General features: G+C 37.5%; 1 protein-coding gene across 2 annotated transcripts in view; it reads left to right on the top strand.

Moving 5' to 3' along the window:
- The window catches only part of thsd7aa (thrombospondin, type I, domain containing 7Aa), a 79621-nt gene extending 66666 nt beyond the window's left edge, over nucleotides 1–12955 (top strand). The window contains exons 22-29 of one of the 2 annotated variants that reach the window (XR_003597961.1): nucleotides 58–232; nucleotides 1494–1667; nucleotides 2157–2252; nucleotides 3187–3269; nucleotides 5506–5719; nucleotides 7041–7128; nucleotides 8476–8819; nucleotides 9305–12955. Coding sequence is in view for 1 of the 2 variants with exons in the window: in XM_028037045.1 (XP_027892846.1) it covers nucleotides 58–232; nucleotides 1494–1667; nucleotides 2157–2252; nucleotides 3187–3269; nucleotides 5506–5719; nucleotides 7041–7128; nucleotides 9305–9392 (918 nt within the window). In the remaining variant the exon portion in view is untranslated. The remainder of the gene's footprint in view (nucleotides 1–57; nucleotides 233–1493; nucleotides 1668–2156; nucleotides 2253–3186; nucleotides 3270–5505; nucleotides 5720–7040; nucleotides 7129–8475; nucleotides 8820–9304) is intronic. The other variant, XM_028037045.1, reaches the window with a different exon arrangement.
- Nucleotides 12956–13055: the final 100 nt, after the last annotated feature.

Below are 13055 nucleotides of genomic sequence, written 5' to 3' on the forward strand. Positions count from 1 at the left end.
AGAATGTGAAGCTGTGGTAACTTTTTTAAGAGGTTCCTCTGTTGTGTGTTTGATCAGGCTGCGAGGTGTGGGGAAGGCATGCGCTTCAGGAACGTGTCCTGCTTTGTGTCCGATGGTTCCGGTCAGCAGGACAGCAGCGTTGTTGATGATGAGCTATGTGGAGATGTGGAACTTTCAGTGAATGGAGACAGACTAATTATTCTGCAGGAGCTTTGTACTGTCCCCTGCCCAGGTACACTAACCACACTGATAACAAGATGACTCTAACAACTCTGTGTGTCGACATTAAAGCAATACTTTGAAGTTCAACTCAATTTAAAAACAGGAACTTGAAGTATATACTGTGTGTTATCTATAGTGTAAATAATAAAGAAACATTAATTCATGTTTTCCCATATCAAAACTTATCCAAAGGTATTTAGTACGCCTATAGTGTCATTTTGAGTGCTTAGAAAGACTGAAAAGGTGCTAAATAAGTTCATTCCCAAAACATTTTAATGGAAGTCATTTGACTTTGATAATAAATATGCACAGTAGAAAATGAGAAACAAAACACAAATATTGGTTTAGTAAAGAAAATGTAGCTCTTCCACACATATTCAAAGTACACACTTTTTCCAAAATCGTTTGACCTTTTCCAAAAGATAGAAAATACTTGGATAAATCTGAAGTGACCAACTCTACACTGAAAACTGATTATTTAAGAAAGAGTTAGATTTTTCTGAAACCTTTTTATTCGTGATAAAAGCAAAAGCAATCAAATGCATTTCTGTTACCAGTATCGTCATGCATGAAAATAAGAAAACACTATAAAAAGGTGTTTAAACATAGACAACAATTTTCGAATTTGATCGCCAATCTCTAGTTTATAGAATGTAACATTATTCTATTTGTAAAAGCAAAATAGAGGCAATTTTTAATTTCTCAAAAATATTGTTCAAATCTTGTCTTGTAAACCCGGTGCTATCATATAAACAGCTGACACATTCATAACTTGAATATGATATTGTTACCCTTTTATTCTGCACTGATGTGATGGAAGGAACATAATTCTGTAGGTATATATAGTCATGATGCTCTTTTTCATGGCAGTTAAAAATCTGCAATTAAAAAACAGAGAATAAGAAACAGGAAACAGACAGTACCACTCTAAGGTTGGTCAATTTAAAAAACAAACATGAAGGTTTCCAACAATGCAACACATTTGATATTACGCAAATGAGTTTGACACTTGGTGAGCAGAATTAGAATCCTAAGTTAACTTACTAGCTAGATTTCTGTTCCTTGAAATGGTAACAAACACAAAGTAAGTAGCAGAAAATTTCTGCTGGAAACAGTTTAGCCATAATTAGCAACAACTGCACTTTCTATGTTTGTCATTCATTTTAAGGACATAAACCACCATTTCTGTGTTCTATGTTGTATATTACAGTTTTACTGTTTTTTTAACCTGGAAATGTAAACATTTTGTTTGTTTGTTTGCCTTGCTATAGGAGAATGCTACCTGACAGATTGGACTGTCTGGAGTCCATGTCAGTTAAGCTGTGTGAGTGGGGATGACCTTGGTTTTGGCTCTATCCAAGTTCGATCCAGAGCTGTAGTTGCTCAGGATCCTGAAAACCTGCTTGAGTGTCCTGAACAAGAACTGGAGGCACGGCCATGTGCAGGTCAGATTAACAGAGCTTTGGCATTCCTCAGACGCAGAGCAGAAAGAAAAACTTGCTTTAAACAGTTGATGATGAAATGCTAGTGTGGCTTACATGCCTGATTTGTTACATACAAGTATTGACTTCAAATGAAATATGTTTCAGAAACTTGACATTTCCATTTAAATACTATTTTTATAATAGACTTTATGTAATACTGTAATTTTCTGAGGCATTTAGTTTTGGATTCTTTTTGTCTGTCAGCCATAATTATTACCATGACAAAAAATTAAGGTTTGACATTTTTCACTCTATGTATGATGAATCTATACTTGTTTCACTTTCTGAAATACGTGATAAAATGTAGTATTCACATATTTTGAGATGCACTACTGTGAGGACAGTTTTGATAGTGAAGTTCATATGTGTGAGAAGGCAGACAAGGAAATATTCAACATATAATAGAAGAAAATGCAGATGTAGCCATTCAACCAGACCATGTGTCATCAGGCGGACAGTGTTTTGAATACAAGTGGAGGACTGGAACATGGAGAGGTTCGTCCCGTCATGTCTGGTGCCAGCGCTCTGATGGGATGAATGTCACAGGTAATACTCTGTATGCTCTGGTCATTTCAGACTGCTGATTGGTCCCAAATAAACACTCAGTGATTATCCAATAAAGCTGTAATGGCCAGCTATCAAGTGAAGAAATAACAGTAGGAGGAAGTTGTAGTACCAGAGAAAACTCACACAGTAGGAGCACCTACTCACTGCTGAGTGCAGCACTCTCGTACCTATTCACTGAAGGGCACTTGAGCATTGTGATGGTTTTCAAGGTCGTCAAGCTTTATTGTGCATTTGTTGGTCTTTCAGATATATTTTTAAACCAAAGCACTGTCTTGACTGACAACTCAAAAAACTATTTCGAAACTTTCTACTTCGAAAAGGCAACAAAAACCTGTCATAGTACAGACAAAACAAAGTTTCTTCATTTCTGGAACTTCCAGTGAAATTAACTAGAACTAGAAAATTTTTTATTATTCTTCATGAAAACCTTTCCAGAGCTTTCATCCGTCAGCATACCAGAAGCAGTTTACATTCAAGGCTCCTTCTGCTGAAACTTCAATATTTAAACTTGATTGATTTAGAGTTTATTGGTTTTTAGTCCAACAGTTTGCTGTTGAAATCAAGACTGAATCAACCTAAGCATTCAATAACCCAATAGAGATTAAGTATGCTGTCTAAAATATTCATGCACTCAGATATAACAAAGGACAGGACTACCATGACGACAACCACAAGGGAACACCAAACTGTATGTCCACTGGGTGCCTGGAAAATGTCACAGAAAAACCATGTAGGAATCAGAGCTCCTAAAGTAAGACAAGCCACAGAAAAATCACATCAAACAGATTATTGACAGAACATCTAAAGCACCAACTGGACTGACTTCCATAAAGGCTATGATCATAACCACACATAAAGACCACTAATGAACCACAAAGCATGTCAGTTTGACCTCTTACATTCTGCTTTGCAGGTGGTTGTCTGGCAGCAGCCAAGCCAATGGCGGATCGATCTTGTGAACCTCCTTGTACTAAACCATGGTCTTTGTGCACAGAGGTGGGTGTTGGAAAGAGCAATGAAAATTGTTTATATGTAATTGTCATAAACCAGTGAAGTGCAGAACCCAAATGCAGAGAGAAAACAGTAAGCAATATACAGTATATATATATATATATATATATACATATATATATATATGTATATGTGTGTGTGTGTGTGTGTGTAGCTGCCTTAAAATAAATTAAAAAGAAAAACAAAAGCCCAGTGATGAATCCAAAATGTTCCATCATGAGTGGGACTAATTGACTGGTTGCAACACAGGAGAATATGACAGCGAATTAGCTGACTGCAGTATATTTATGCAAGAGAGTTGATTGCTGAATACGGAGCAGTTGGTTGGTGAAAAGCAAAGACTGACAAATCGTAAAATAAAGGAAAACACAAAACCAAAGTCCCAAAGATGATAGTTTTTTTATTGGCTAAAAATAAGTATATATTTAATTTATTTACTCCAAATGCTGTCATCTCCAGAGTGTATTACATGCAAGGCACTTAAAAAATAAAACAGCTACAGTACTCTATTGAGAGAATTTGTCACGGACTGTTGGATCCTCCTGGCATCATGACTCCATTCTGTCTTAGAGAGTCAATAGTTAAGCCTGATTACTGACTTTATGCACACTGCTCTGTGATGCTTTAAACCCAGTTTTAGATTTAAAGATGAATGTCATAGTTCAAAAACTCTAAAATAACAAATAGACAGACACATCCATGGATATATTCCTGATTCCAAAAGCGTTACTGTGAGAAGGCATGAGAGGACAGAGCAGGAGAAGGAGCCATCTTACTGCCCTGTCTGTGGACAATAGGACAGAGAGGAACTGCTTCCAGATTTCACCTGTGTTCAGAAGCAGCAGAATGAAACTCTTAGAATCTTCCTGCTGAAAATGAATGTCACAACTTTAGCTGATTTCAAAACAACTTAATATTATTCTAGGGGTTTATGCTCTGCCACAAGTTTGGAGCCCATGAAGTGTTTCCATTTAGTGGAGGCTCAGGTTGCAGACCTGTCACCTGATGGTGTTGTTTTCTGTGGTTAATCCTCGTGGCAGTCCTGCCCTCTGTTATCCCCTCTGTGTTTGGCGCTATACTTATGTGAGCTGACAGTATCACAGAGTGCCATGTGCTGCAATAGCCAGTGGGAGTGGATCACGTCAGGTCCTGACCCATTCCTGTCCCGCTCCTGTCTTGTTCTTACACCCCCCCCTCCTCTCTTCTGGCCCCCTCCTGGTCCCTTCCTGCTCTTAAGCTGTTACTTCACTGTGGCTTGAGCAGTGAAAATTTAAACAGTAATGTTCATTACGTTGCTGTAGAAATTGCATTAATGCTGTTTGTTTAAGAAAATAATGACACTCTGAGAAGAACTGCTTAACTTAAATTCTAAATGAGAGTCAGGATCAGTGAACAGTCTCTGTTTCCTCTCTGTCAGCTCTGCAGCGAAACAAGCTGTTGTTTGCACAACAAGGATTTCTGAGGGTGAGATTTCCTTTGGAGATTATCAGGTGCTTGGAACTCCCTGCAGTGCAATTTGCAAAGTTGGGGAGAAGAGGAAGGCAGATTTGGTTTTAATGCCTTTGCTGACACACAGACAGCAGAGTCACATTAGTCAAAAGAAAACCCCTGAAGCAAAGAAGTAAAGGAAAAGTTTAGTGAAATAATATTCTTTATTTTGCATAATAAGTTTTGTGTCACTTAGGATACTGTATATATCCTAAGTACATGACTAAAATGTATTTAAAATATTTGTTAAAAGAGAAATGTAACATTTAAAATAGTTTGTGAGACTCTTAAAAATAAAAGCATCAAACTTATCCCAGCTGCATTTTACCCGTCTTACATCACATTCTACAGTTTTTTTTTGTTTGTTTTTTTTATCCTCTCCAGGGTGTCTTTTTGTGGACTCTAGTGTCCCTTATATGAAAGTAGGCTGACAGGAAAGGGGGAAGGAGAGGGAGGAAGACCTGCGGCAAATGTCGCCGGGTCTGGGAATCGAACCCACGACAGCTGCGTTGAGGACTCAAGGCCTCCAAACATGGGTCGCGCTATCTGCTATGAATAATGGATCTGACTTTAGACTGTAAATGCTGTCAGACATCAAGCAATGGTTTTAGGATTATTAATATGTTTTAGAGGGTTTTTTGTGTTTACTGCTGATTGTTTCAGCTCCCTTGTGACTGTAAATGCTTGATAAAGCATTGTTTTGTTGTAAAACCTTCACTGCTTGCTGTTTTAGGCAGGTGTGTGTGGCTGTGAAGAGGGCTACACTGAAGTGATGACATCTGACGGTGGGTTGGATCAGTGTACTGTCATCCCAGTGCTGGAGATCCCAACTGCAAGTGACAACAAAGCTGACGTGAAGACCATCCGAGCTTACAACCCCGTCCAGCCTGCAGCCAGCGCCCCGGGCAGAGCAGGGAGAACCTGGTTCCTGCAGCCCTTTGGTCCAGGTAAGACACTCTGGAAGGCTGGTTCTATACCTCAGACAACCTCAGGTACATTTCCATGCAAATATCTAAGCATGTTTCTGTTACCTGGGTTGAAGTGAAGATACTTGTTTGCATCACGAGATCAGCAGGTTAGTGTACAACATGCAGCAAACAGACTTAACAACTTGAAAGAGACAAAATAGAGAATATATCTTTAGGCATTAATTTTAGTTGTGTATGTGATGTGTTGTCATTTGTTTATTTATGTGGGTTTTCCTGATGAAATAGTTTTTATCTCCATTACAATGCTTTGAAATATTTTGTACTGACTTAAAATCACAAGACTTATAGGCAATGGAATATTTTATTCTGAGCTTGATTTGTTTGTTGGTTTGTATTTTTTTTGTGTGTTTATCCACTCTATGCATGTTTTTAAACTTTGATTAGTTCTAGAATGTGTAATATCATGTTGTTTATGAATTCCAAAATTTTACATTTTATTAGGCCTTTCTTTATTGCATAAGATCCACTGAGATTAATCAAACTGGTTTCCAAGGGAGACCCGTTCTATATACTAGCAGTAACATTTGTTTTGAGAGTTGATATTGAAATTACAAGATGCATTTTGATTCTCACTTTTACTAACTTTACTAACTTTTACTAACAGAGTTAGAGCTGTACTGCCTCTTGTAGGCCAGAAAATGAACTGCAATAGTAAATATATAGCACTCAGTTCTGTGAAGAATTATCCTTTCTCCATTTAGGTTCTAAGTGTATAAGGTTGAAGAAGAGTCAGTGAGTTGAATTCATGAATTCCATTTATCAATACCAAAATACAGCTGGACCATTGTTCATGCTATTTTTATGAGCTAGCAGAACAAAATGACGTCTAACAACAGTTCACAGTTCTCCTTGTTGGCCTCTATCTAAGCTACGCCCTAAAGAGGGCATCCCTAGCCGCAAAGCTAATGTTAAAGGTTAGCCGCAAAGCTAATGTTAAAGGTAACATTAGCTTTGCGGCTGTGTGTCGTGTGGGCGTGGGTGTGTGTGTGTGTGTGTGTATATATTTATATACAGTACCAAACATTTACAAATGACTTTTGACATACATGTGGCTTCTTTTGATTTTACGCATAGAAGCTCTATTGATTTTAGATTAAAAGATGGAATACAGCTTCTGTTTTTTTTCTATTTTTGAAACATGATCAGAAATGCTGTTTTGGTTCATTAAACTTTTTTATTATACACACACAGAAGGAAATAATATCATGCAGACCACAGCAATGTAAATGAACACAAATAATGTGTGTGTGTGTGTTTGTGTGTGTGACTCTCTGTGCAGATGGGACCCTGAAGACTTGGGTGTACGGCGTTGCAGCAGGAGTGTTTGTTTTACTCGTCTTTATCATTTCAATGACATACTTAGCCTGGTAACGTACCAAACCCTTAACAATTATTGTCAATTATTGTTTCACATTCATCATTTTTTTCATAGCCTGTGTTGCCATTTATCAGCACTGAGTGATGTGATGGAGCTGACCATAAAGAAAAGTGTTTTAATGAACAAGTTGGAGGACATATGTGGTTTTGATAATGTATGTAGGATTTTTTATAACTTCATTATCTCAATATATATATTTCAAATTGAATTCTCCAGCAATTAATGTGACAACTATTAACACAAATCCCTGCTGTAGCAAAATCTGGCATCTAAAAAGTGCCACTTAGTGTGCCACCTCCAAGCAAACAGAACTATTATTCTAACTGTCATGGTGACCAACAAATCTCACCTCAGGAGGCAGCATGTTCCAATATGAACTGGCCATAAATACGGCTGTTTCTCTGAGGCAATTAGTTCTGAACAGATGTAGTTTAAAAGTAACAACATGAGCGTGTCTCGTACTAAAATCAACAGAACTTTAAAGCCATGTTGTTAGGAAAAGGCTGTAGAGACGGTAAATCTTTTTGTTGATTACTTGCTTCAGGCCATGTTTTTCCTCCACTGATGCACTTTGTGTCAAACTCTGTCAAATTTGCTCTTTTTGATTAATAGGTCAGTGTTAAGTGGCTTAACAAAGAAAAATCATTCCACTGACTATCGTCAGGATTTTAAACAGAAGAAAATATCAGAGACCTTCAGAAATCCTGGCAAGTTATAAATTAAAATCACTCAAATTATATTAGAAAAAAATCTGTCTGATTGGCAACAAATTACAGCTCAACGTTTGGCTATGAAGCACATTAAAACCACTGAAAACCCACCGCATGAAAGTGCTGGTAATTTCATTTCTGTTAATCTATGTGAATAAAAGTTAAACAGCACACAGAGCATTTGTCTTGACAGCCAAAGCTGAGTTCTCAATTTTAAGATTTGTTGTTTTTGCTTTATCCATCCATACATGGATAGATGGATAAAATAGAGCAATAGAACAATGACTACAATAATGTTTTAATTCAATTTTAAAAATTGTGCAACTCTAATTTTAAATGGTAAAATTAGAATTATTAAAATGAAAAATATGTAGGGAATGGTGTTTAACCACTGAATTAGTTTAACATGGTGTTTCACCACAGACTCCAACTATAGGAATCATCTAGTTGAAACCATTACTCTGGCAAACTAAATGGACTCCTCATGAGCAGAAATTAAAGCTCCATCACATCCCTGCTCAGTCTCATTCATTAATTTTATTCATTGGTTTTTTGAGTTTCTCATCATTTGTCCCTTTTGTTCCTCATTTTGCCTTCCTGTGTCGCCGCTCTCACACTGTGCTCAGTTATTGTGGTCGGTGCCTTTGCCGCAAGTCGAGGTCTGATTGTCCCTCAGACAGGACTTACTGGACGGAACCAAGCACCTGCACAGTGCTTTACACCTGCCCTGCCTGCCAGAAACTAGAACAAGATGAGTTCAATCGGCAGAGCCAGCTCCATCAGTGTGGTGCACCACTCCAGCAGCCGCCACCTTCACAGCTGGAGCACTCTCTGCCACCACCTCACTTTGAAACTCTTATCACTTAGTCAGGGACTCACTCACTCCCTGTTGCATCACTGCACAACCAAACAGCAGGTGCCTTAACACAGAACAGCTTTTGCCTCCCAGTGGATCCTGTCCTGTGGTGAGGTGAGCTGGACATCACACACTGCAAATGACCGCAGGGTCGTATTGCAGAGAGCTCTCTCCACATCACCACCACAGAAAGACAGAAGATTTATTCTCTAGAAACAGTTTTGCTGCAAATGGACAAAAACAAAAACAAACCTTTTTGTAACAGGTTTACATGAAAATAAAGTCTTTAGCAGAGAAACCCAGTGAAAGCAGCAGTTTACAAGCCCAGAATATTAATTAAAATGTATTTTTATAATAACATATATGAAAGTATTTTCAGTATTAAAGCACTTGAAAGGGAAAGGAGTGTAGTAAGTAATTCATCTAAAACCTCAACACAGGTTGTAGTTATTACTACTGTGGCACCATCTAGTGGTCATCCCTTTACATGACATTCTCATACAAAGTCATTTTGTTTATGTCAGCCTTAAAGCTGCAATGCTTCTGGGTTGAGGTCAGAGTGTCTAAGAAACAATTGTTGTTGTTTGTCCAATGTGCAGCAAAAAGCCAAAGAAGCCACAGCGACGGCAGATGAACAACAGACTGAAGCCTCTGACTCTGGCCTATGATGGAGACGCCGACATGTAGAAGTCTTCCTCCTTACAGACGTACTGTACAAAATTCTGTCCTTGCTGGGGATGCAGGGTTGCTGGTAATACCCGTTAATGTCAGGGTCACTACTGGGCATTGGTCAGCAAATATGCAGACTAAGTTTCTGACAGAAAAAGAAACCTCTGAGCTCAAGACACTATAACTCTGTGTTTATTAGCAGCTTTGATGTTTCCATTTTAACATTTTAAATGTAATTTTTTTTTTAAAGAGCCTTCATGACTTTACTATCTTCCTCTGGAAGTCTGCCTTTGCTTTTCTGACATCTACTACCACCAATTGCATTCAGACCATATTTAGTGGAGAGGAGGAAACCAGAAGACATTTGCTACAAAAGCACAAATACTCAGTCGTTAGTTGTTCATTTCTTAACAGCTTAGTTGCATGGTCTTTGCTCCACCTTTTCTCTTGGTCCTTCAAAGAACATTTTGTCTTCTCTTAGTCATTGCTTGATGGACGGAACTGAAAAGTAAAAATATCACCAACAAAAGGAAAGCGAGCCCAAAGGATCCTCGAGCTGCCATCATTCTGCCTGCCTCTCCCTTCTTATTTCCAGGCGTGATTTTGCACTATATTAGTGCAGCATGATATGTACTTATGTCTCGCTTTGCCATATGAAAACTGCCTCTCTCAATACAAGATGATGTACAACTCTTGTGCTAGAAATGTACAAAAATACCTTTTTGCTAACAGAACTTAACAATGTTTGATAATTTTTTTGTAATACCTCTTGTATGTTGTACAACAGAATTTTGTAAATAGATTTTTCAGTGATTTCACTTTGGCTATCTAATACACAATTTACTGCTCTATATCCAAAACTCTGTTGGAGCCTTTATTTGAGCTGGTAACTGTGACTTTACATTAGGATTTTTGACCATTTTAGGAAATTTAAGTTATAACAATAAAATGCCCTTACCCAGCTGAAACTACTAGACTAAAAATCTCTCACTAATCTATACATTTCTGATCAAAATCTTAAGAAAGGGCAACACTGTTTGCATTTTGTGCTGGTGGTTTGTAACCAGGTTGTCAGCTGGTTTCTAAATGCAAAAAAAAAAAAAAAAAAAAAACAGGAGCAAGAGAAAAAACAAGCAATAGAACATTTTATTGAATACATAGGAAGTTGCTCCACTCATATCAGACTTTTTAAACATTCGTACATCCCCAAAAGATTTCTGTGGGAGTCCATTCAGGATAATGTGCAGGATGATCCAGGATGATCCAAACGAGGCTCTAAAGACAACAAGCTGCTTTCTCAGGTAGCAGATGGATGAAACCCCGACCCTTCTGGTCATACTGACCGTTTAATGACTCTAGAGCTGTCTTCACCCAGCTATATGAAGAACTGCTCATTCACATTGGAAGCCATCAGGTCAATCTAGTAATTTTTATTCTCATCAGAAAATGTTAAGATATTCAGGCTTTCAATGGGCTGGCAAATCTAAATGGTCAAGTTAGTAGTGTGGGCTTTGAAGACTTTTATTTTGTTCTTTAAGGCCATCTCTCAGAAGTCGTCTTTATGATGCTGAACTGCAGTCAGAATTAGTGAGGACCTTTATTTGAGAAGGATTAGCTTGTGTCTTCACAGACAACAGAACATCCAGCTCATTGCAGGTGAAACCTCTTTAGGTCTACCTTTAGACATTTTCATCCCGTAGCGTTTTAGAGGCTTATAATGAATCTCTTATTACATCCAGCTTCAGCAGTCATGTCACTTTGTGAGACAAACTTGCTTGCGCAGCTCAACAATCCTGCCACATCCAAAGACAGAACATCTTCCTACTTTTGTCTTTCTGACAAAAGCAGGAATACTTTTGTCAGGACGGAACTGAAAAGTAGGAATACTTTTGTGAGGGGAACTTGACAATGTAATGAAAATGACATGAAATACCCAGATTTTAACTGTTTGAGGCAGGTCTGAACAGGATCTTAAACTTTTGATCATCTGACAATTAGGTCTGTTTGAGAGCTTAAATGCAAATTTACCTCTTTTGCCCACAATGGTTGATGATAACATGTTGGGCAAATTCTATTATTTGCTCACAATAAAAAGTCTCTTGCTTCTGTGTTTTAATGTTGCATATTGCTGCTCTTACAGGGCCATCATTCACCTTTGCATGAAATGTGAATACTTCAAAATTCTTTCTTAATGTTTTAACCAGAAATGGATTCCAGTTTCAGTTTTCACAAGTTGTTTTTCTTTTCTTCATTTTGTTTTTAGAAACATAGTTGTTTATCTTTAATTACCTTTTCTGCTATTTAAAGGAGACCCATTATGCAAAATGTACTTTTTGATTCCTGCTACTGGAATCACAATCTGCTACTGACGTGGATAGTAACACTTTATTTGCATAAAAGTGACAGCAATAAAACAGCTCATTCTGAAAGGAGTTCAAAGTAGGCAGAACTAAACAGGTGAAATATCATTGTCTTAAAAGGATTTTGTGCAAAAAATGTAAAGAACATTGTCTGTTTCACCCATAGATCAATGCTTCTCTATTCCACTGCCCTGTGTGTTTTACATGCATCTTTGTTCCAAAACACCTGATTCAAATGATAGCATGACCTCCTCTGCATGTCATCCAGAGCTGCAGAAGCCTGTTTATCACCTACTTATTCCAGTCAGGTATGTGGCAGAAGGGAAACACCTATAGCATGTGGGGCTGGGTCTCTGAGGACCAGGACTAAGAAACACTGCCACACACCCATCCTATGTTGTTTAAAGGGAAGCATATTAGGTTCTCTCAACCATCTTTTTCCCACTTTGTACTTTGAATAAATACCCATTTATACTTCAATCTGCATTTATAATCTGTCTTTCAAAGAAATGAATGCATTTAGCGCAACATTTTGTATGAAAAGACAGACTTTACAGTTTGTAGTAGTAAACTGATAAATGACTGAAGCCCAGTTGCAGGTGTTTAAAAAAATGGAAACACTGGATGTTAATGGAGGGGTGTTGTTCTGGTATTATTCATCTTGTATCAAAGACAGTGTAACCTACAGAAAGCCTTTATGGGAGGGTTTATTGTTAATCTCTGAGATCCTTCAGTAGACAGAGTGGTAATTAATTAAAAATAACATGTTGAACATGTTTTTTTTCTCTTCCAAATGACAGTGCCCTTAATTTTAAACAATAGTTTTAAAATACGACTCTTTGCATTCCAAATGGTCATCCCCAAATACTCCAGTAATCCAAAATATAACAAGTCTCTTCGAGGTGGTAGGAAGGATTTTATTGTTTTGTGGAATGTGTACATGGAATGTTTAATTTATTTTTTTCTAAGCTTATTATTTGTAAATACTGGTTTTATTCTTAATTTTATTTATTACTAATGTAACACAATGTTTCTTTTTGTACTGCACAACATGTTTCACATGAAGGCAATTGAAAGACAAAACAGGAGTGAATGTGGTTGTAAAAGTGAAAAAGCTACCTTGTAAAAAGTTGCTTCTAAACTTCTCTTTCCTACTGTTTCTTTATATGTATTTGATTACCTGCTGATAATAAACAATCAAAAATATGTTCTGTTATCTTTGAGGTGGATTCAGTCAAACATAATTATGAACTGACATTTACTAGATTTCACAAGCACACCAATTGACCCATAACCATAAACCTTTTACCTCTTCATATTC

This window comes from Xiphophorus couchianus, chromosome 13, assembly GCF_001444195.1.
Source record: "Xiphophorus couchianus chromosome 13, X_couchianus-1.0, whole genome shotgun sequence".
Classification (NCBI taxonomy): Eukaryota; Metazoa; Chordata; class Actinopteri; order Cyprinodontiformes; family Poeciliidae; genus Xiphophorus; species Xiphophorus couchianus.